Source organism: Pristis pectinata, chromosome 24 (assembly GCF_009764475.1).
Source record: "Pristis pectinata isolate sPriPec2 chromosome 24, sPriPec2.1.pri, whole genome shotgun sequence".
NCBI lineage: Eukaryota > Metazoa > Chordata > Chondrichthyes > Rhinopristiformes > Pristidae > Pristis > Pristis pectinata.
The window spans coordinates 28,620,252-28,644,645 of record NC_067428.1 but is presented as its reverse complement, the minus strand read 5'-3'; the positions used below and the strand labels follow the sequence as shown (position 1 = coordinate 28,644,645).

The 24,394-nt window shown below is 41.4% G+C and overlaps 1 protein-coding gene and 1 long non-coding RNA gene across 6 annotated transcripts in view; one reads left to right on the top strand and one right to left on the bottom strand.

The window, feature by feature from the left end:
* Positions 1-24,394, bottom strand: part of si:zfos-943e10.1 (GRAM domain-containing protein 2B) — a 72,773-nt gene that overhangs the window by 10,395 nt on the left and 37,984 nt on the right. For 2 of the 4 annotated variants that reach the window (XM_052038245.1, XM_052038247.1), the window contains exons 2-6: positions 6,238-6,369; positions 2,530-2,608; positions 1,738-1,807; positions 1,376-1,476; positions 253-351 (exon numbers count right to left, since the gene is read on the bottom strand). In XM_052038245.1, coding sequence (XP_051894205.1) covers positions 253-351; positions 1,376-1,476; positions 1,738-1,807; positions 2,530-2,608; positions 6,238-6,369 — 481 coding nt within the window. Of the gene's footprint in view, positions 1-252; positions 352-1,375; positions 1,477-1,737; positions 1,808-2,529; positions 2,609-6,237; positions 6,370-18,068; positions 18,095-18,315; positions 18,489-24,394 lie in introns of those variants that run through there. The other 2 variants (XM_052038246.1, XM_052038244.1) reach the window with 2 other exon arrangements.
* Positions 1-24,394, top strand: part of LOC127582690 (uncharacterized) — a 68,663-nt gene that overhangs the window by 40,041 nt on the left and 4,228 nt on the right. For both annotated transcript variants that reach the window (XR_007958154.1, XR_007958153.1), the window contains exons 4-5: positions 2,532-2,588; positions 9,643-9,708. This is a non-coding gene — a long non-coding RNA (uncharacterized LOC127582690). The remainder of the gene's footprint in view (positions 1-2,531; positions 2,589-9,642; positions 9,709-24,394) is intronic.

Below are 24,394 nucleotides of genomic sequence, written 5' to 3'. Positions count from 1 at the left end.
AATCAAGACCCAGGCTCCCAGCAGAAGATTGCTCCTGGGGCCTCACTGAAATAAAATGCATGTCCCAGGAACGGGTGCGGAGAGATTAAAAGTAACAGAAGATCTCTCCTAATTAGGAGATAAACTTTCTATCCCAAGGTTTACAAAGGGGGAATTCCAGAATAAAAGGCTGTCTGCTGATTAGTCATTGTACCAATGCACCATTAAACTCAAAGACCATTTCAGTCACAACATATTCTGATCAAAACTTGCCTTCTCTCCTTCCGATGTCTTGATACAAAGGGCATTGGGGACAAGGAGGGCTATGTTCTGCTTCTTCAACACAACCACATCAGTGACCGGAACAACAAGCTGAATATAAAGACAAGTGAAAGGTTAGATGATGCTTCTTCAGCTCCCTGATCCACTTTACATCATGTACAATCAATCACTTCTTTAGCATAACCTTGCACTTCCATCCTTCAGAGGAAGAGTGACAAAGAAATCAGAATATCGTGTTTATGATACAAAAACCAAAATGCTGGAAACACTCAGCAGATCAGGCAGCAATTGTGGAAAGAGAAACAGTTAATGTTTTAAGTCCTGAAACATTAACTGTTTCTCTTTCCACAGATGCTGCCTGACCTGCTGAGTGTTTCCAAGCTTTTTTTAATATTTCAGATATCCAGCACCTGCAGTCTTTTGATTTTTATTTTATACTAATTAATACTAATGTAGTCATAACTTCCACTTTTCTCAAATAAGTTCAATGCTATTGAAGCCTGAGGCACCTCCCAAAACCCAACAAAACAGCATTTTGAATAATCACCCTTTGCTATGTCACCAAAACCCTTACAGATGTACAGTGGAGAGCATTCTGACTGGTTGCATCACCGCCTGGTATGAACACTGCAATGTGCAGGATCTAAACAAGCTGCAGAGGGTTGTAGACTCAGCCAGATCCATCACGGGCACACCCCTCCCCACCGTAGAGGACATCTCCAAGAGGCGGTGTCTCAAAAAGATGGCATCCATCATTAAGGACCCTCACCAACCAGGACATGTCCTCTTTTCATTACTACCATCGGGGAGGAGGTACAGGAGCCTGAAGACCCACACTCAACGTTTCAGGAACAGCTTCTTCCCCTCCGCCATTGGATTTCTGAACAGTCCATGAACACTACCTCGCTATTCCTCTTATTCACTATTTTTGTTGTAACTTGTAGTAATTCTTATGTCTTGCACTGTACTGCTGCCACAAAACAACAAATTTCATGACATATTTCAGTGATAATAACTCTGATTCTACAGCTGTGGTCAAGATATTTGCCATTATTGTGGAGATTTTATTTGAAGCCACTGTAAAATGAAACAAGGCTTTTTAAAACAAACGTACCTTGGTTTCCTTTAAAATGCTGCTGTAGAAACAGATAAAATTGTCTGTAACATACATCTTGCCATGGTATGGGACTTCCTTATGCAAGGCACATTTGAAACCTATTAGAAAACACAAGATCTGGTTATATAACTGACTGTAAAGACCGTCAGAATCTAGGGTGCAAAATTCATAAGTTATACTTTTAGATCTTAGTTTGGGTGAAATTAGAGTCCATTTTATTACAAATAGTTCTGGAGAAATTTTTTACCCCTCCTTCATTAGGAATGATCTTCTCCGAAGACAAATATTACACAACAGCAACACTGCCAAATCAGCCTTGGAAACTCCAGTCCCTATCCATCCTCTATACAAAAACTTACTGTCAATCACATTCTCAGTTTCAGGAAGGTCTTTAAACTGTTTGTGGAATGTGGCATTGGACTTGATAATCTGAAAAACAAAAATAAATTTGTGAAAAGGCAAAGTTTCATTGGATCAAAAAGGTATTATTTTATTTGAAGGAGTGTCCCACAATTGGGAGTTTACAATCATTATGCATAGTACTTCTGATCTGCAAACAAAACATCCAGGATGTGCATTGTTAATAAACACAAGCAGAAGCAAGCTACCGAGACCCTGGAGAAATTGGTATCAAAACTAAGTTGGTACTCATTTTGTTCCTTGACAGCTTCTCCCAAACCTACTTCCTCTGACTACAAGGCCAGCATGAGAACATCAGCTGCAGATTCCAATTTGCTTACCACCCTGATTTGGAAGTATATTGCCAATCCCTCATCTTCACCAAGACCAAATACAACAGCAATGGGAGAGTTCCTTCATCAGAATGACTGCAGCAGTTCAAGTGGCTTATCTTCTCAAAAGCAATTAGGGAGCAGAAGTAATAGGTTGCCTTGCCAGCAACACCCACCCTGCAAAAGTCAGCCCTATGCCACTAAGGGTTGACTTCTTTAACCTCATTGTTCAACCTCATTGTTCATTTGGATACCTCCCTTATCTGTTTTTGACTATAAATAATGAAAGGCATCTTTTATTACTCTGGGTATTTGCCATCATCTGTTGTGTATTTGTAACTTGTGTAATATGCCATTGATTGTTTCTGAATAACTTGCAATTTGCAAAACAGAAAGGTTTAATGTGAATTAATCCCTTACAGAAGCAGAGGAGGATCGTCTTCTTCCAAGGTACGACTCTTCTTCAATTTTTACGTCAGGTATGTCAATGGATTGTAACCTGAATAAAGCAACATTTGTATCGCATTAGCAATCAGTCTTTTCTGAGAGTTAGTTAAATTCAGCACCCACACATTGACAATATTGAACTGGACTTAAGAGTTTGGAAAGGATAATCTTAATTTTCTGACTCCCGAGGAAATGATCACGAGAATGATTCTAGGAAAGAAAGGATTAATGTATGAGGAGCATTTGCTGGCTCTGGGCTTATACTCGCTGGAGTTGAGAAGGATAGGGGTGGGAATGGGGATCTCATTGAAACCCTATGGAATATTGAAAGGCCTAAATAGAGTGCATGTGAAGAGGATGTTTCCGGTAGTGGGAGAGTCTAGGACCAGTGGGCACAACCTCAGAATAGAAGCCTTTAGAACAGAGATGAGGAGGAATTTCTTTAGCCGGGGGGGGGGGGGGGGTGAATCTGTAGAATTCATTGCCACAGGTGACTGTGGAGGCCAAGTTATTGGGTATATTTAAAGCGGAGGTCGATAGGTTCTTGATTAGTAAGGGCAAAGGTTACGGGGAGAAGGCAGGAGAATGGGATTGAGGGGGAAAAATAGGTCAGCCAGACTCAATGGGTCAAATGGCCTACTTCTGCTCCAATGTCTTACGGAAATTGGCCAGGAGCAAGTCTGCAGAATTTACCCGCTGGCTTCAGTTTCACTTACACAGCAGAACTGAACACCTAAAGGATTCCCTAAAAAGTAGATACAACAGCAGTTTAAGAAGGACAACTCATAGCTATAGCATACAATCATCTAAAATATTTGAATATGCCCAAGTATACTATATCCTAACTCCATTGGAGAAAGATTGCAGAAGAGCAGAGTACAAAAGGATCTAGGTATTCTACTGCACAAATCATAAAAAAAGTTAGCAGTCATTTGCAGCAAATGGTTAGGAAAGGCAAAAGGAAGGTTGGCATTTATTGCAAGAGGGTTAAAGTTTAGAAATGGGGACGTTTTGTTACAATTGTACAGGGTACTGGTGAGGTACTGGTGAGCTGTTCACAGTTTTGGTCCTTTTATTTCAGAGATTATACTGGCATTGAAGGCTGTCCAAAAAAGATTCACTAGGCCAAATCCTGTCACGAGTTGTCCTATCATGAGCCACCAAAGACATTAGATCCGTGGTCTTCAGTTTCTAGGAAGTGAAGGGTGATCTTATTGAAACATACATGGGGGCATGGCAGGGTCGAGATGCTTTCACTCAAGGGAGAATCTCAACCAAGGGGACATAGTTAACTTAACAAGGGGACATCAGCGGGTGGTCATTTAAAACTGAAATGCTTTCGAAATTCTCACAGAGGGTGGTGAATCTCTGGAATTCCCTACCTCAGAGGGTTGTGAAGACCAAAATCTTTGAGGTTATTTAAAAAGGAAGTAGGAAAAATTTTGAAAGATCAGGGAATTTGGGAAACTGGCTCATAAGAGGAGGAGAGGCATAGGACAGATCAGCCATGATCACATTGAATGGATGGGCAGGCTTGAGTGGCCTACTCCTATTTTTATGTTCTTTTATAATTGATTTTGTTTTTGAGTAAAAATTAGCCAAATTGAGATCCAAGTTTTTGGATCTCATCAAATTCTGTACAATAACGTTATGCTTTGCCACCAAACAAACTTTGTAACCATATCACATAATGGAAATAAAATTACATTCAGATTTACTGCCCCATCAGGGAGTTTTGGACTTAAAGTTTCTAAAGAGTTATTTTCCGAAATTCTCATTTGTATCAAATCATGAAGTCACAGAGCACTCTAACAGATATTTGGCCCAGGTCTGAAATAGACATTGTCTTGACCTGACAGTGTAGATTTTGTAAAAAATGTCAACATGATAGGTTAGAATGTGGGCAACTCTGCTATTAGAAGAGCAGCAAGGTCCTGGTCTCTTTGTGGCATGCAACAGAAGTATGATCTGATGAAGACTCAAAATCCTAAAATATGAACTTCTTCTCACAGATGCTGCCCGACTTGCTGAGCTTCTCTGGCATTTTCTGTATCATTTCAGTCCTTTGACAGCTAATCATACTTTTCCCACTCGATCACTATCTTTCTCAAAAAAAAATACAAACTTACTTCCTTCAAACCGGTTCTTAAGAAATAGAAGCAAATGTGGGCCCTTTTCCCCTCAAACCTGTTTCACCATGACCAAGTTCATGGCTGATCGGACTGTAAATCAGTTCTGCATTCCCATCTTTATGGTAACCTTAGGTTGTTGATGAGCAAGGAGCTCAATCTACTCCACCTTAAAAAAATATTCAAAGGCTTTGCTTCCACCACCCTTTGAGGAAAGGCATTCTAAAGGTTCAAAACAGATTGCATCTCATCTGTCCTAAATGCGTGAGAGATTATTTCCCCCCGCAACAGTGAGCTCCTAATTCTAGTTCCCCCAGGAGGGGAAACCCCTTCCCCATATCCACCCTGTCAAGACCCAATAGGATCTTCTGTTTCAATTAAATCCCCTCGCACACTTCTAAACTCTAACGAAGTTCAGGGATCCGTGGATATGGGGGTCCATATCCACAGATCCCTGAAAGATGCCTCACAGGTGGATAGGGTAGTTAAGAAAGCTTATGTTAGCTTTCATAAGTCAAGGGATCGAGTTTAAGAGCCCTGAGGTAATGATGCAGGTCTACAAAACTCTGGTTAGACCACACTTAGAGTACGGTGTCCACTTCTGGTCGCCTCATTATAGGAAGGATGTGGAAGTGTTGGAAAGGATGCAGAGGAGATTTACCAGGATGCTGCCTGGCTTAGAGAGTATGCATTATGAGAGACTAAGGCAGCTAGGGCTTTACTCTTTGGAGAGGAGGAGGATGAGGGGAGACATGATAGAGGTGTACAAAATATTAAGAGGAATAGATAGAGTAGACAGCCAGCTCCTCTTTCCCAGGGCACCAATGCTCAATAGAAGAGGGCATGGCTTTAAAGTAATGGGTGGGAAGTTCAAGGGAGATATCAGAGGAAGGTGTTTTTTTTTACCCAGAGTGGTTGGGGCATGGAATGCACTGCCTGGGGCGGTGGTAGAGGCAGGTACATTGGTCGAATTCATGAGATTACTAGATATGGAGGAATTTAAAATAGAAGGATATGTGGGAGGAAGGGTTTAGATAGTCTTAGGCAAGGTTTAAAGGTCAGCACAACATTGTGTGCCGAAGGGCTGTACTGTTGTATGTTCTATGAAAATACAACTAGGATGTTCCACCTTTCCTTCCAAGACTAATACACGGATTGGGCTCATTGTTTTATCAGTTAAACACACTCTGCTGCTCTTTCCTCATATCCCTGTAAGAAGTTTTCCTTTTCAAATAAATTTCCCAATTTTGATTTGAAAGAAACTAATCCACAGCCCATTGAGTCAGTATTTTCCAAATCATGAATCTTGCAGCTATGTTGGCTCCATTGATCATTACTGTAATATATTTGCAGTATTATTTTGTAGTTTGTAGAATTTATAATGACATGCAAGACAGTTCACAAATTAACTACTTCAGCTCCAATTACATTGCAGAAAATAGAGATGGAGTCTAAAGAAGTTCCTAAAAGTTACTCAACTGAGAGCATTAAAAACAATTCAACGTAACAAATTATTAGTTTTGCATTTCTTACAGAAGTTCATAAAGCCTACCTTAAAGGCAGTATTTTATCTCTTTGCTGGTTCTCAGGCATTATGGAATAGTTTTCCAAGCTGGATGTAGCTTGCAACTTCTTTTTGCTCTTCTTCTGTTTATCAGCCATCATCCCAATCTCGTTGGGACAGCTACCACAAAATCAAAAGACCTTTAGATCAACAAATGCGAACAGTCTCCAGAGAATTACCAACCTTGGCAGCAGTTTGTGACTGGTTTCAAAAAGCAAATTATGCATGGAAGTAGGATCACAATGGTGTCATAATTTTAAGCTTTGCTGCTCCATTGATCCTTTTCTAAGAGCCACCAAGAGGTTTGCACGCTAACAGACCTCAATAAACAAAAGATCTTTTAGAATGTCATAATTTTAAAAACGGTCTTAGGACACTGAAGATAGCTATGCCTCATTAGTTGGTAATCAATATTAATTTCTCCAGGAATCTCAGGGTAGAATTAAAATTGTTAACAGGATTTACTGAATAATGACAATATTTGCTAGTTTGGAATAATTTAGTTACAAGTCAGGTTCTGTCCTAACTAGCTGCATTTTTGACTTGCTGAAAAGTAAATTGAGAAGTGAAAGCCACTGAAAATAAATACTAGTTAACCTGTTCTGTTACTTTTTATAAAAATTCATTTGAGGGGTTGTGGGCTTTGCAGGCTGAGCCAGCATTTAATTGCCCAACATAATTGACCCAAGAAGGTGGTGGTTGTCTGTCACCTTGAACTGCTGCAGTCCTTGAGGTGTGGGTATACACACAATGCTGTTGGGTATTCTTTGAATCCTGAAGGAAATAGCACCATTGTTCAAACACAAATAGTAGGTATAATTTCAAAAAGTGATTTATTGTGAACAAATCAACCTTTGTTCTGATACATTCTGAACAAAATGACTGAACATTTCCAACATTATATAAATGTTGTAAAAATATATATAATGGACTGTAAGATCACAGATGTCCAAAACACTGAAGCCGCTGTTTACATGCAAATTTGCTGCACTTTACAAGGGCTGGAAGATGAATATGAAAGTGCTGGAAGCAATCAGCATGTCAGGCAGTATTGGTAGGTCGACATTTCAAGTCAAGGATTCTTCTTCAGAACTGGAAAAAAGACAGGAGACTACAGATGCTGCATTCTGGAGCAAAAAATAAACTGCTGGAGGAACTCATTGGGCCAGGGAGCATTTGTGGAGGAAAGGACTATCGACGTTTCAAGTCTAGACCCTTCACCTGGGCTCGGGTAGTTCCGAAGATGGTTCCTTGACCCACAACAACAACCTGTTTCTGTTCACAACAACTGTTAAACAATGTCTTTCAGAGTTTTGAACATCTGTGATTTTACAGCCCACTATTTTTTTTAAAAACATTTATATTGTATAGCAGTGCATAACGCTATTACAGCGCCAGCGACCCAGGTTCAATTCCCACCGCTGTCTGTAAGGAGTTTGTATGTTCTCACTGTGCCTGTGTGGGTTTCCTCCGGGTGCTCTGGTTTCCTCCCACATTCCAAAGGCGTACAGGTTAGGAAGCTGTGGGCATGCTATGTTGGCGCCGGAAGCATGGCGACACTTGCAGGCTGCCCCCAGAACACTCTACGCAAAACAATGCATTTCACTGTGTGTTTTGATGTACATGTGATTAATAAAGATATCTTGAAGTTGTTCAGTCATTTTGACCAGAATGTATTAGAACAAAGGTTGATTTGATCACAATGAATCATTTGTTAAAATTATTTGTGTACATGCAGCTGCTACTTAACCTGCTGAGTTCTTTGAGCCTTTTGCATTTTTGGTTCCGATTTCCACCATTTGCATCTTTTTAAACTCCAGAAAACATGAAGATGTTCAAGGCTGGAGACATGGTTGGGGGTGGGGGTGGGAGCAAGTGCAAGGATGGTTGGGAGCAGGGTAAAATTCTTAAGCAGTTCTTGAACAAAGTGCAGCACTAAGTCAAACTGGTTGTGAGGTAGTTCCAAACATTAAGAGTGCATACGTTAAGTGAATATTCAACCTCTGACTGATTAATGGCAGCAGAGAATGAGCACCAGCCCAGGCGCACTGGCACAGTAAGTAGAACGGCTGCTTCACAGCTTCCGCAACCCAGGTACAATCCTGACTTTGGATATCGTTTTGTGGAGTTTGCACATTCTCTCTTTGACTGAATGGGTTTCCTCCAAGTCCTCAGGTTTCCTTCCAAATCTTAAAGACATGTGGTGTTGATAGGGTAATTGGCCACTGTAAATTGCACCTTGTTTGTAGGTGAGTGGTAGAAAGTGGGGGGAATAAATTAGGATTAATTAATGCAAGGCTAACTTCTTTAGCCAGAGGGTCGTGGATTTATGGAATTCGTTGCCCCATACAGCTGTAGAGGCCCGATCATTGGGGGTGTTTAAGGAGGAGATTGATAGGTATCTAATTAGTCAAGGGATCAAGGGATATGGGGAAAAGGCCAGAAATCGGAACCAGATGGGAAGAGTTTAGCTCGTGGTGAGGTAGCGGAACAGACTCGATGGGCCGAATGGCCTACTTCTGCTCCTTTGTCTTGTGATCTTGTGAAGGGGGTGCAGGGACTCTGGACCAAAGTGCCCATTCTCGTGCTGCATGACTCCAACTCTCTATGAGAAGTTGCAGAATGACAGATCATTGGAAAAGATGGATCAAGTTTAAAAGGAAATCATAAGGGAATTTGCACTTCTGAATTAAATCCTAATGTCCTGACTCACAATTCATATCACCCTGGTGCATGTAACAGAGCATTTCTCAAAAAAACAGCACATATTCTTTGTAAAGATATATTTGGAATAAAGCAGCATGGATTATATGCAGAGTTCTGTATGCCCTGCTTCTAAAAAAAATTGATAGAACCAGTGTTGCAAAATATCACGCCGGTTACCTCAACATTTGTCACTGGTCAGTAATAAAAAGACCAGGGAATCTCAGTTTCTCTCAAAAAAGGACAGACCACAAACCAAGCATTCTTCAACTGCTAGGGAAGTGTCTAATGTCAGTTGATCTCCAAAAGCTTACAGTAGTGAAGGAATTGAGCAGCCTGCATCACGATTCATTCATGAAGTGCAAGCTCCACACCAGCAGCATCTACCAAGTTATCCTGCTTACTTGGCCATGCAATTATCCCATGGGTTATAGAGGTCACTGCAAGTCTCTCTTTCTACCTTTACTGGATGTTGCTGTTGAATGCCAGCTTCTGAAAGCTCTATAAATCTGTTGGCAAATGATTGAACTCAATTGCTGCATTTTCTAAACAGCAGATTTCATTCAAACATCTACACAGACAATGAGTTACCCCTATTAGTTGCAAAATTCTGTTGGATAGGAAAGTTTGTTTACATATGAGGATTTAAATGGTGACATTGTGACTCGTCCTTCACTTTGTTTTTAGCAGATGCTAACACAGTGATACCTAGGTTGGACAGCCCCACAGAATGGCTGAAGTGATCAGAGTACTCAGGTAATCTGCACCCATTGATGATAATACAAGTTGCACAATAAAGTTATGATTTCACCATTTAGCCAACATTGTTGAGTGGCTACAAACAAAGATGAACTCAGCAGGTCAGGCGGCATCCATGGAGGGAAATAGACAGTTGATGTTTCCAGCCGAGAGCCTTCATCTGGAAAATGTCAAAAGGGAAAACATCGACTGTTCATTTCACTCCACAGGTGCTGCCTGATCCGCTGAGTCCATCCAGCATTTTGTTTGTTGCTCCAGATTCCAGCACCTACAGTCTTGTGTCTCCATTGTTGGGTGGCTGAATATGTTTGCAGATGGCCACCATCATGGAATAGCTCCAAAAGAAAAAGTAACCCATACCTCTGATAGTTGTGTCACATCACAGCTGGAGCAGATGCTGGCAGAGCATCTGACATGGGAGAGAATACAGTCCAGTTTGTTTGGACAGTGCACTACAAGTGGTAGTAGTGGAAAGGAGGCGAGAGGTCTTTGATCCACAAAGTGCCAGGAATCTCACCAGACAGAAGCTCAGAAGGAACAAATAGCCATGCAGTTCAAACCATGGGGATCTGAATGCATTACCATACAACGTCCAGTATTCAAGGCAAGTCAATGCCTCGTCTAAAAAATGCACGTCTACCCCCAGACAATGTTAATACAACATGTACCTCACTTCACGTGCCTGGCTGTCTCTATCAAGCAGGATTCATACTTACCACCCACACACATTTTACTGTTGCAAGCCTCACACCTCAACTTGAAAGCACTGCTAACTATTCAATCAGGATAACTGTAACACTCACACACATTGCACCCTCCCTGCATACTTTCCCCTCTCTCTTTTAGGAAAATGTTATGCTAGGGTGCTGCCCAAGTTATGAAGTGAAGACAGGAGTAATTGCATTCATTTATTCCCATGGAGATGGCCATTCCAAGGATGCCAACGACATTTGCTGGGGGCATAGAGGGCAATGGAGATGAAACAGATTTCTCAAACATTTTGGATCCCATACCCTTCAAATCTCACACTCCTGATTTACGGACAGTATAAACATGCACCTTTATCTCATCCTCCCTGTCTTGTTCCCAAACCAAAACCAGAGGACATTTTACACACCTTAGTGGTACAGCAATCAAAAAAAAAAATGACCTGGCAGTGAACACCCAGCAAAGAGACAGTAAAGGTAGACCTTGGTGTACAAGATAAGAGGCATAGATCGAGTGGACAGAGACTTTCCCCCCCAGGGCGACAATGGCTAACACAAGGGGACATAATTTTAAGGTGATTGGAGGAAGGTATAAGGGGGATGTCAGGGGTAAGTTTTTTTTTTAAAAAAACACAGTGGGGGGTACGTGGAACACACTGCCTGCAGAGGTTGTGGGGGCAGATATATTAGGGACATTCAAGAGACTCTTAGATAACCACATGAATGATAGAGAAATGGGGGGCTTTGTGGGAGGGAAGGGTTAGATCTTAGAACAGGATAGAATGTCGGCACAACGTTGTGGGCCCCAAAGGGCCTGTACTGTGCTGTGATGTTCTATGTCCTATGTTAGTCGATGTCCAATCGGAGCATTCCCTCAGATACTAACACAGCCTGTATTCAATGCACAGAGGAGCATCAACTCGAGAGTTTTTACACAAATTTGGTGTACATCCTTTCTGCTGGGAAAATACTTTCCAAACACCACTCACATTGTGGGGTCTGATGCCCAATGTTCCATTGCAGCACAGGCAGGAGCCACTGGTGCAGTGAATGTTAGATTAAGCACCTGAAGTGCTACAGACCAATGCAGGCAATGAACCTGCTGGAGGTTGTCCTCAAAAGGTCTACCTGCTAAATCTCCTGCATCAGAAGTCAGCAGTCTTCCATCAGCTATGCTGCAGTCACTGGAAGCACTATCTGGAGGCATTCGGACAGTCATATGCCCACAGAAGACAGCTACTAAGCCAATTTTGCATAACGTTATGTAGGAAAGGTCAGACCAACTACCCAAACACTTGAGGTCCACTCTCCCGAACAGGGAATTCCTAAGTTTCGAGAGGTCTTTGCTGTGATTATTCCAAGTGTATGCTGACATTGGATTCCCTACGGCACGACAGACTGGAGAAACTGAAGGCAGCACTATGACTACTACCAGGACATTGGAATGGAGTCATTCTCGTTCAGCAGTCGCAGCCTACACACGACACCAGTGTGTGTAGTCAATAGCCAGGGTTGTAAGCTATTTCACACTGCAGTGTGAAATAGCTTACAACCCTGGCTATTTCACAAGCTCTATGCTCCCACTCCCTGCTAATCTCCAAGAGGTAATAAGTTATTCTCTTTGGAACAGAGAATGACTTCCCTACCAAACAATGGGTCACAAAACCTCAAGATATGACAAATGTCACCTGCTCCAACCCAAAAGGAGCAAATTCAGAGTTCATTGCCATGGTCTCTTTAACCACTGGCAGTATGGCCTTTGCTCTGCTTGGAGGTTGCAGTTATAGCTGCAGCAGCTGGTAGATTTATTTGAAAATGCACATCTCACCCACTATACCCAAGTGAGACACAGGCGGGGAATCACTCCCAGGGCACAAATGACCGCCTGCAGCAACACAAAAAGCCCTGGAGGAACTTAGCGAGTCAGGCAGCATCAATGGAAAGAACGAGTCCCGATGAAGGGTCTTGAGTTGAAACGTCAACTGTCTGTTTCCCTCCATAGTTGCCGCCTGACCCACTGCGTTCCTCCAGCACTTTGGGCGTCGCTCTCGATTCCAACATCTTGTGTCTCCACAAATGACCCCCTACTGAGCACCTATGCCTTCTCCTTCTTCCAACAGTACATCCTCTGCTTATTCCCCCACTTGTGTTGTATTCTCAGATGAATGCCTATTAATGAATCTATCAGAACAAGGTATTTATTTATTAGTCACACGTACATTGAAACACAGTGAAATGCATCTTTTTGCATCACTGAGAATGTGCTGGGGGCAGCCTACAAGTGTTGCCACTCTTGCAGCACCAACACAGCATGCCCACAGCTCCTAACCCGTATGTCTGTAGATTGTGGGAAGAAACCAGAGCACCCGGAGGAAACCCACGCAGACACACGGGGAGAACGTACAAACTCCTTACAGACGGCGGCGGGAATTGAACCCGGTCGCCGGCGCTGTAATAGCGTTACGCTAACTACTACAATGCAGAAGCAATGAAGTCATCAGAAAGTCCTTAGACTCCTGCCACCCCATTCCAACATGGAAAGCACCAAGAACAAATAACAAATATGAAATATACCAGCAACCACCTGTAAAGTTGTGTCTGTGGTCAGTGGCACCCTGCACAATGAAATAGCCCCAGTGAATTCACAGGGTTGTAAGCTATTTCACACTGCAAGGCATTACCTGCAATGCTGTACTTCAAAACAGTGGCACTGGCAATCAAATCAACATGCAAAATAATCTGCCTACTTCTGGCAGACAGCATTCTTCAATGCATGTGGAATAATGTTCATCCAACATGACTCATGGCTCAAAATGTGCATCTCCCATGTACACTACTTTAGTGCTCCAAAGGCACTTGCAATGCCCAAATGATGGGGTGGAACAATCCCACCATAATCAGAATCTATTTTTCCTCCAATAGTGCATACCAATCTTGAGTTTCAATCATCACTGTAGCGCAGAGAATGCCTGCATCAATACTCGGCATATATTCTCTCAGTGCAAAATTATGTCACGCTACAGACAATGAAAACTTGATACATTCTCTTGATAAAGAGATAAGGCTGGTACCAAAGCAAGCTCATATGTAGTAATACTGTTTACTTATTGTCACACAGAAGGCCATTCAGCCTTTCAGATCTGTACCGGCTCACAAACAGATTAATTCCATCTGTTCCATTTCCCTTATCTCTGGAACTTATTTCTTTCACATGGCTATCAAGTCATCTTTGATTCTTTTTGCCGCTTATCTATACTATTCACACGATCTGATTAACCATTAAAATACTGCGAGCAAATACAGGAGTTGATATTCAGAATGTGATTATCTCCTTTGCTGGCAGGGATCAGATGGTGTAAACAACCTTGAGGAGAAAACAAATTGGAAACTCATCAAGGTCTTGTTACTGTCCTGTCATGTTATAAATATTGCAATCAAGTCCAGGAAATCAGTGTTGCATTGTATAGAAATTCAATAAATCACATGACAAAGGCACTACCCTCCACAGCTGATTACAGATCACTTGAGGGTGTACAAATCAAAGAACACTAGTTCAGTTCCTTTTATGACAATTTAGTTTAGAAATAGTTGGCTAAGAACCCATGAGATTTTTTGTAAATATACAGCGAGACCTGGACTGTACTCACTGAAAGCATAGTCGGAAGCAGATTTAATAATTAATATTTAAGAGGACAAGTACTTGAAGCTGAGCATTTTGCAAGACTGGGAAATGGGATTAAATGGAGAATGCCTTCAAAGTCATGGGCATAGATGCACAATATGTATTGGTTTATTATTGTCACTTGTACTGAGGTACAGTGAAAAACTTGTCTTGCATACCGATCGTACATGTCAAATCATTACACAGTGCAGTTACATTGGGTTAGTACAGAGTGCATTGATGTAGTACAGGTAAAAACAATAACAGTACAGAGTAAAGTGTCACAGTACAGAGAAAGTGCAGTGCAATGAGGTGCAAGGTCACAACAAGGTAGATTGTGAGGTCATAGTCCATCTCATTGTAGAAGGGAACATTCAATAGTCTTATCACAGTGGGATAGAAGCTGTCCTTAAGCCTGGTGGTACGTGCCCTCAGGCTCCTGTATCTTCTACCTGATGGGAGAGGAGAGAAGAGAGGATGACCTGGGTGGGTGGGGTCTTTGATTATGCTGGCTGCTTCACCAAGACAGTGAGAGGTAAAGACAGAGTCCAAGCAGGTTAGGCTGTTGTGTTGTGCCATTCTATGCTCTAAATGCAAAGCTTTTGTTTCAGCTCTAACCAGAATTGATTATCATGAAATATTTAAGAAAAGCAACAATCTGCTGGAACGTTGACAATTCCTTTCCTCCCGCAAATCTTGCTCAACCTAGAGTTCCTCCAGAAGATTGTTTGTTGCTCCAGATTCCAGCATCTGCAATTTTGAGTCTCCATTTTAAAAAAAAACGACTGTATGACTATAGATACATATCCTCGAGATTCCCAACACAACCCAGAAATTAATTATGCTGAGTTTTTCTTTAAATATCATGCACCTTCCAAGGTGCTCCATACAGAATGAGGCGAATTGCTAAAGGCAAACATCCAGGCAATCAGCTAAATTGTGGACCCATTAATCTGACGATGGATTGTCGCCAACCATAAAGCCAAAATAAACACAATGACTTGGTATGGTGTATTTGCACTGGACTTTATCCAGAAATGCCACTTTTAAGATTTCAATCTGAAACTCTTGATCAAGTTCACATAGTGTTCATTTATGCACGAGGGCCACACACTCAAATCTGGTGAGGTGACAATGTAAGTCTTAGTAGCTGGCTGCAAAAAGAGAAGATGATCTGGCTGCACTGCCCTTCATTGATGGAAAATTACAGGCAGCATTCTCATAATTATGTGCACTGCGGGCCAGGCTTCCATTCACCAGGGTGAATTCGGGACATCAGCCGGAGCAAAAGCTGGCAAGTGATAGGTGGATCTAGGTTTGGTGGGGGTGGGGGGTATGGGGTGTGAGGTGATAGGCAGATGGAGGATGGAAGAGTGGAGATTGTGGCAGAGGCTGGGAGGTGGAGGCAACAAAAGGGCTGCAGGTGATGGAATCTGATAGGAAAGGAAGATGCAGCGTGGGAGCAAATGAGGAAGGTGGGGTGAGCAAATGCGAACTGCAAGTAATACTACATATTACTGTTGGCGAATGTTAGCATGCTACTATGACAATCCCTGATCTGAAAATTTAGCAGAGGACCCAAGATCATCAACGGCACAACATGGAACTTGTTAAACGTTTATACACCAGACTCAAAAGTTTCTTGGCTTCAGTTACCAAAAGGGAAAGACTTCATTTTATCTGCTTGAAATAGCCTTTGCAATCCCATTGACCATTAAAAAGAAAATTAGGCTATACTGAATGGGACTTAAAGTAAAAGAACTCCTTTAGAAACCAGAGAAATTCAAAATTCATCCACAAAACTTACAGTAAATACTGTCAAATTATTTGCTTTTTGCAATGAAAATAGTTATACAATGCCACACTATAGGAAGTACATGGGAGGCTTTGGAGAGGCTGCAGAAGGAGGTTCACTAAGACGTTGCTCGGTTTGGAATCTACTAGTCGTAAGCAGAGGTTGGACAAATTTGGGTTGTTTTCTCTGCAGCCACAGAGGCTGAGGGGAGAGCTGATAGAAGTACATAAAATTATGAGAGCCATAGAGGGGTAGATAGCAATAGGCTTTTTCCTCAGGTGGAAATGTCAAATACAGGGAGGCATAAATTCAAGGTGAGGGGGAAGAGTGTTCTTTTTACAGAGTGTGGTAGGTGCCTGGAACATGTTGCCAGGGAGATAGTAGAAGCAGGTATGATAGCGCCAGGCAGGGAATAGAGGGATACAGTGTACAGGCAGGTGTGATTCATTTAGATTAGCATCATGGTCAGCACAGACACAGTGGACTGAAGGGCCTGCTTCTGTGCTGTGCTGTTCTATGTTCTAATGATTTCTTGCACGTTATTCTATTTGCTAGACAAAAGCGTAAAAGTCCTGTTGGATAAAATAATTTGGCAAATTCTCACAAAAGAGGCCTGCTTCTGATTTGAATCCTGCTCCAAGCGGAATTTATTTAAAAACAAGAAAAGTGTAATTTTTTTGTTAAAAAGGTAGTAAACAATAAATGATCCATATCCCCCCCATTTCCTGCACGTTCATGTGTCTATTTAACAACCTCTTAAATGCCACTATTGTATCTGCTTACGCCACTCACCCCAGCAGTCATTCCAGACAAAATTGCCCCACACGTCTCCTTTAAACTTTCCCCCTCTCACCTTAAATGCATGTCCTCTAGTGCTTGACATTTCTACCCTGGGAAAAAGATTCCCACTGCCTACCCCTTCTATTCCTCTCATAATTTAATGTACTTCTATCAGGTCTCCCCTCAGCCTCTGCTGCTCCAGAGAAAACAACCCAAGTTTGTCCAACCTCTCCTTATAGCTCATACCCTCTAATCCAGGCAGCATCTTGGTAAATGTCTTCCACACCCTTTTCAAAGCTTCCACATTCTTCCTGTAATGGGGTGACCAGACATGCACACAACACTCCAAATGCAGCCTAACCAAAGTTTTATACAGCTGCCACGTGACTTCCTGACTCTTATATTCAGTGCTTCAACCAATGAAGGCAGGCATGCCTTATGCCTTCTTTACCACCTTTCCTACTTGTGAGGCCACTTTCAGTGAGCTATGAACTTCCAGATTCTGTTATTTCAAATGACTGATGTGTCATACTACTTTCATTACAAATATGGGAACAGTGTTGTACTGAAAGTGGAACCATGAGTGCTTTACACATCTACATTCACAAAACAGGCCAAAAAGTTTCTGGAAGCAAGTTTAAAAAGAAGCCACTGTACATAATCAAGAATGTTCACAGGGTGACATGGACTTCAGTGGAAAAAGTCTGCAGAAACCAATCACCCAAGGCGATAAGGTGAAAGGAGAAGATTCTGAATTTTAACATTCCAGAAGAGAAGGAAAATGACCTTGGATTTATATATTGCCTTTTAGACATTCCCATTCACTTTATATCCCAATGAGACACAAAGTATAGTCTGCTCTTGTAATGAAGGAAACATGATAGACAACTCATGCATAGCAAGGTGATAATAATAATTTAATCTTAAACCATTGAACAAAGGACAAGTATTGGCAGGAACACCAGGTAGAATTAGTTTGCTTTGAAAAGTAACACTGAAGAAAAGGGAATGCAAATTAGAGCAGCAGTAACCAGACTGCAATCATTACATATTTTAGTGTAATTTGCAAGAGCACCATGCAAATCTGTATTATACATGTTCCTGACTGCTGATCGGTGATCATCTACAACAATGTCACCCCCCCCCACCGCATAATTTACCTGGGGGGCAAGGCCAACTATGCGACTAAGATTCTGGGTGACAAACCAATAGTAGACCTAGGACTGTACCCACATTCCTGGTCAACAGGTTAAAATTATTTGCAAGGTACTGATAAATATCTTGATTTCTAAAAGCAGTTTTGTAATGGATTTCTTATTGCCAAGTGCAACCTGTTTAACTTTCAATATGTAACAGTTTATTGCATTTAATGCAGACCATCCCCAGGTAATGAATGGATTCTATTTTAACCAACCTCCTTAAGTTGATTTTGTCCATAACCTGGAAAATACACAAAACAAAAAAAAAATCACTCGAAATGGTAACCATACCTCCACAATATCGTAATGAAAGGCAAGAGGTAAAAATCCTTGCTTACATTTTAGGGCAAGGGATTACAATTCTACAAATAAAGCTTTGACAGTAAACATTGAAACATCAAGAACACACAATACTATCATTTTTATGAAATACATGTCAAAACTTGTATAAACAAGTTTTACCTTAGAAGCTCTGACAGACGAGCTTTCTTCCCAATTAACTTCATATACCTTCCCGCAGTAGGGAAATTGTCCTTTAGCATAGCTGCAAATTCCTTCAGAATGATTTTGATCAGGACAGGCGGAATGAATTGTGTTCTGTCAATCCACCAGTGAAGAGTGCTTAAATAAGTTTGTGTCCCAAGTCATGCAACATCATTCTGCTTTCTGTTAGCCCAATCAGGTTAGAGCTAAACTTTACTCTCCTTCCTGCCTCAAAACTGGCCAGACAGGATTCTCTGTTTGAAAGAATATACAGTAAATAACTTCTTGATGAATGTTGTGAGGCCATAAAGAACTTTTGAGACTAGCCCATGGAATTAATTTTGTGTTCCATGCAAGCCATTTGACAACAAAAAAAGTTCACTTACAATAAATAATTCTAAAGGAAAAATACATCAATACAAAATAAATTACATTTCAGGCCCTGTCATGTCAAATTCTGCCTAAAATGCTTAATTTTGTGGAAAGCCACCCGCAAATACACCACAAAATATATCTTGATGAAAATTGAACATGTTCTAAATCTGAAAGAAAAACGTTAGAAAGACATAGCAGGTTAAAACTGACAAAAAGGGACTTTAACTCTGTTTCTCTTTCCACACCACAGATGCTGCCTGATCCACTAAGTGTTTGCACCATTTTCTATTTTTCAGGATTTCCAATATCTGGATTTTTTTTCTAAACTTTCATGATCCAAAAAATGAAGTGAAATACAGCCATTCCTCGATTTATAAAAAGGGGCGTATTCCTGGAAAACATTTTGTGAATTGAAACTTCATAAATCAAAAAGGCTGGGCAAAATGGATTTAAAACTATTTGTATACAGTGTGCAGAGAATGACACACCATTCATTATAGTGGAAAAAAATAAGTTTGTAAATCAAAGAATGAAGGGCTTTATAGCAAAAATTTGTTAATCGTATGTTCGTAAATCGAGGAATACCTGTAATGATTGTTCTTTTCAAGTTTGGTAAGGAATCCCTGCCTTAGTCCTTACTCAGACAGTTCATTGGCTTCTAGAGCAATGGTCTGAAGAAACTCAGTTGAAACATCTGGAATATCAAAACACCCTCTTTCTCTTTCCATACTATTACAGCAGTTTGATTTTGTTTACAACAATTGTGATCAAACACCACTTAAATGAGATTTAGGAATCTTCCACGGCATTACTGAGAGACTAAAGGAAAGCAATGTCAAGACAGAAGTCAGACAACTCAGCCAAATGAGCCCTTTCCATCAGGTTATTAGATTATGGCTAATCCACAGCTCAACTGTATTTTCCCCCCTTTCTTCATCAACCTGGGACATCTCCAAAACCTTATTACTGCCAAATCAGTTGATTCTCAAAGTGATAGAAACAGTCATCAAGAGTGCTGCCAAATGGTACTTCCTCAGCAATAACCAATGTTAAGTTTGGATTTCTCCACTTGGTTCCAGACCTCATTGCAGCCTTTGTCCAGGCATGGACCAAAAAAAGCTGAATTCTAAAGACAAGGCGAGAGTGAGTGCTCTTGACACCAAGGCCGCATTTGACTGAGTGTGGCATCCAGGAACCCTGGTAACTTACTTAAAAGGAAACACACTCCAATGACTGGAGTTATGTCTCACACAAAAGGAAGGTTGTGATCGCCAATCATCCCATCTCAGGATATCGCTGCAGATGTTCTTCAGAGCAGTGTCCTGAACCCAACCACCTTCAGCTACTTCAACGTCCTTTCCTCCATCATAAAAGATCAGAAGTGGGATTGTTTGCTAATGACTGCCCAATCCCAGTTTACGTCTTTGATGTTTATGGAAGCATGCTGTGCACAAATTCCCTGCCACATTTCCTCCATACAAGCAGTAACTGGATCTTGAAAGCAAGCGAGGTGCTTTAGAGGGGTCAGGAAGAGTTTTCATTCTATTTTTAAACACAATTTGGAATTGATGTGTATAATGACTGCTTTGTTTTACTGTGTTTGGTCAAATGACATGATTTTCTGCCATTTGGAAAAAAAACTTCTATGGGACATTGGTGTAATGCTGGCACTTATTACCCATCCTTAAATAGTTGAGCACTCACACCCCAATGGATGGTGATAAGCTTTCTTCTTGAACCACTTTAGTTCATGTACTGAATGTGTATCCACAATGCTGCTGAATTAAGAGTACCAGAGTTTTGCCCCATTAACAAAGCAACAACAGTTCACGTCAGGCTGATTTGGAAAAGAATTTGGAAGGCATGGTGTTATTATGCATTTACTGCCTTATAAATCTAGTCGAAGGCCATTTGAACAATATTTTAAAGAGGCTGCAGATGCTGGAATCTGGTGCATCACACAAAGCACTGGAGGAACTCAGCGGGTCAGGCACCATCTGTGGAGGGAAATGGACAGTTGATGTTTCAGGTCAAGGCCCTTCAACTGAACATTAAATATTTTAATAATCCCAGTTAATCTATAAATATTAATGTTGGCCTGGTTTCTCCAGCACAATTGCAATATTTACCAGCTAATATGAAATTGTTTGAAGCCACGTGTGATTATTTTGACATCCAGTGAAACAAGGAAGAAATCTGGTTTCATCTCCCAAACATTAGACCGGCTACACTTACCACTGCAGCTGACGAGACAAGATTACCTATCTACATTCATGATGCAAACTGGAAGCACATATGGTAACCAATAATAATGCTTGCAATCCAGAAGGATGGAAATGAATGCAAAATCTAAGGGTTCCTTATGTGGAATAGCTGGTCATTAAATCTGAGGGGGGGGGGGGGAAGGAGCAGGGGCAAGGTGATGGTTCTTGTTAAAGTAGGGGCCCTTTACGGCAAAATTATTCACATTACATTTTAATTGGGTCTCGAGCAACACAACTGCTTGGTTAATAATATCTGGATGACATGGGGCTGCAGAAGGCCAAAACGTTCCACTGACAGGCCAGAAGCAGCAGGAACATCACTGCCTCCCTGACCCAGGAAGACTCCTTCCCCCACTGCCTCAAACCCTTGAAGCCCATTCCACAACTCCAAATCACAGTAGATATGTACATCCGCTTGCCTTGGTTTCAAAATCCTTAACACCGTTGCCTGTCAACAACCAAACATTTTGAAATTACCAATTGACATGTCAGCTCAGATCCTCATTGAGCAAAAGTTCTGGATACACACAAGCCTGTGTGTGTGTGAAGGAGTGCATCTTAATGTTGCTCCTGAACAGCCTTGCTGCAAACTTTAAAAAGTTACATCCCCTTAGTTAAATTCCTCAGTAAGAAGACAATTCTATCAACCCTATTAAATCCTTTAATCATCTTATGTCTCCAGTAGAAATTCCCTTAATCTTTAACAAAAGGGAGTAGAAGTCTAAACCAGACTATCTTGAATATTTAGACACTACTTTCTTCCTGTGTGGTCAACCAGGCTTCAAAGAAAGTGACCTACAAGAGAGGGTGGCAACATTTGTCATTCAATCCTCACTATCCCTCAAAATCCATTTAATTTGTGATTTGTCACTGACAGCCGGGCCAAAGAAAGACTAACCTGCCCTTCTATGGTGCATTTCACAGCACAAGTAAAGCAAAGAGGTATCGGTGGGTGATTTTCACTGGCCAATATTTGTTTTGCATGGTGGGGAAAAAAACTCCAGAACCTTTAGATATATAACTGCCCCTTGAGAGTTTGTCAAGTTCTCTCCTTGATACACACTGATCAAATCTGAGCACCAAATGTGAAACAGCACCAGATCCTACTTAACACCAAGAAAGGGGCAACAAACCGTGCGATGAAAAGCAGTGGAACAGAGAGCAGGTTTAGCGCCATGAAGCTAAATGACTACTGTGGTGCCTTAACTCTTCAGTAAGAGCCACACTCTCCAAACAAAAGGACAACACCTGTAATTTGATGGCATTACAAAGTTTGACAAGCTTATTGATCCCACGTACTCCTGCACCTGTGGGCTGACAGTTGGTTAATTAGATATAGTAACATTTTATTGCAATGTTTACTCACTCATCAAGCCTCAATAGCTTTGATCCATTTGATACGTGTTGCCTGGAAGTGCAGGGTGGGGGTCAAGGTCCTGTTTATATATAGATTTCTTGACAAAGGCATCAAAGGTTATGGGAACATGGCATCGAGATAGAGGATCAAACACGATCCACTGCAGAGCAGGCTGAAAATGGGCCGAATGGCCTATTCCTGCTACCATTTTCTATAATCAAGTAACGTGATCTCTACTTTCTCTGAGTACTGAAGTTCTCCCCCACCCCATCCTCAGTTTCAAATTAGTTTACTGACATATACACCAGGGTGCAATGAAATTCCTTGCTCACATGAAGCTCAGAGTAAACAGTACAACATGGTAATAATAAAAATACAACATTAAATATAGCCACGAGTATAAAAACAACAGAACGGTGCAAAGTATAGCAGTGCAAACTGAGGTTAAAACAAAATGCTAAAGTGACATTAAACGGAAGAGGAAGAATTAAGGGTTCGAGAACATGGTAGCACCACTGGGAAGGGGATGTAAAAGAAGTGATTGGTTCAGAAGTCTGATAGCAGTGGGGAAGAAGTTGTTCTAGAGTCTTTCATATGTAGACAAACAGAATCTGCAGTATCAGCCATTTCTCAAGACTGATGCCCAGTTGTGGCAACTTTCATTTCTCAAGGGTACAGGGACCACCATTTCCACCACCTCCCTCCTCATCCCTGTCCTTTGCTGCTGCTACTACAAGAAGACTGGTACACTCCTGTCACCATTCCAATAATGAATGAATGGTTCAGATAACAAGTGATAGTAATGAGTGGTCGTTATAATCTAATCAGACCAAATAGATACAAGTGGTGTGTCAGCCTGCTACCAATTTTTACACATCTTCAGAGGAAGATAAAATTAGGGCAAGATCGAAAGAGGCAGCCGATCCAATCACTTTGAGTGAATTAGGTTAAAGTTACTTCCATTGTTAATGCCTTTGAGATAACCCAGACATTACACTGGATTTGAATATAGGGACTCCCTGAGTTATGGAAGACCTGATTTACAAAATTCCAGCTTTAGACAAATTCTCCCAGACTCTACTTTCAAGTAGAAGACTCGAATCTGTTCACCAGGAAACAATGCAGCAATTACCCATAGAAAGAGCCAATACCTTCCCCAAACTCTCCTTGGGGCAAGATCAAACATTACAGACCCTGCTCACATCTTTCTTTTATTAAACTGACGTTAGTTTTCCCTTGCTGGGTAGGGAGTCAGTTCCTCCTGTCAATCCACCCAGGCCACATTCAGACAAATATTTGTCACAATTCACTTGCAGGTAACAATCCACCCCCACCCCACCCCCCGCACATCACCTGCACTGACTTTCCCCAGTATGCTCTTTGCAAAGCAGTCCCCAAGGACTATTGAGGCTAAAGATTTCAAATTATGATTTTGGGGGAAAGTTGTTCATTTCTGACTTGCAGGCAGTTCTCAGGAATGGAACCCATATGTAACCCAAGGACCTCCTAGTATTGAAGGTGCAATGATGAAGATAGCAGATTGGAAAAAAAAATGCAGACACACATGAAGGAGGACGACAAAAATTAGAATCAGATTTACGATCACCAACTTAGATGACAAGAAATTTGTTGTTTTGCATAAATTACAAAATTAAGTAGTGCAAAAAAAAAGGAATAGACAAGGTAGTGTTCATGGACTGTTCAGAAATCTGATGGCGGAGGGGAAGAAGCTGTTCCTGAGTCACTGGGTGTGGGTCTTCAGGCTCCTGTACCTCCTCCCCGATGGTAGTAATGAGAAGAGGGCATGTCCTGAGTGGTGAGGGTCCTTAGCGATGGAACCGATAGATTAGGTGGCTCACGGGGCTGAGAGGGGAACCACAAGTAGAAACCGTATTGGTCTTACACTGGGTATTTTAAAATCAGGTTGCACAGAAACAGTAAACTGCTGCTTAAAAGTATTTGATGGACAACATTAGGGCCACAGTAATAGCTACCGTAGGTATATTTTTGGTAAGTATCCTTCAAAATAAGGATCTTATTTCCAATGGCAAAATCATGAAGT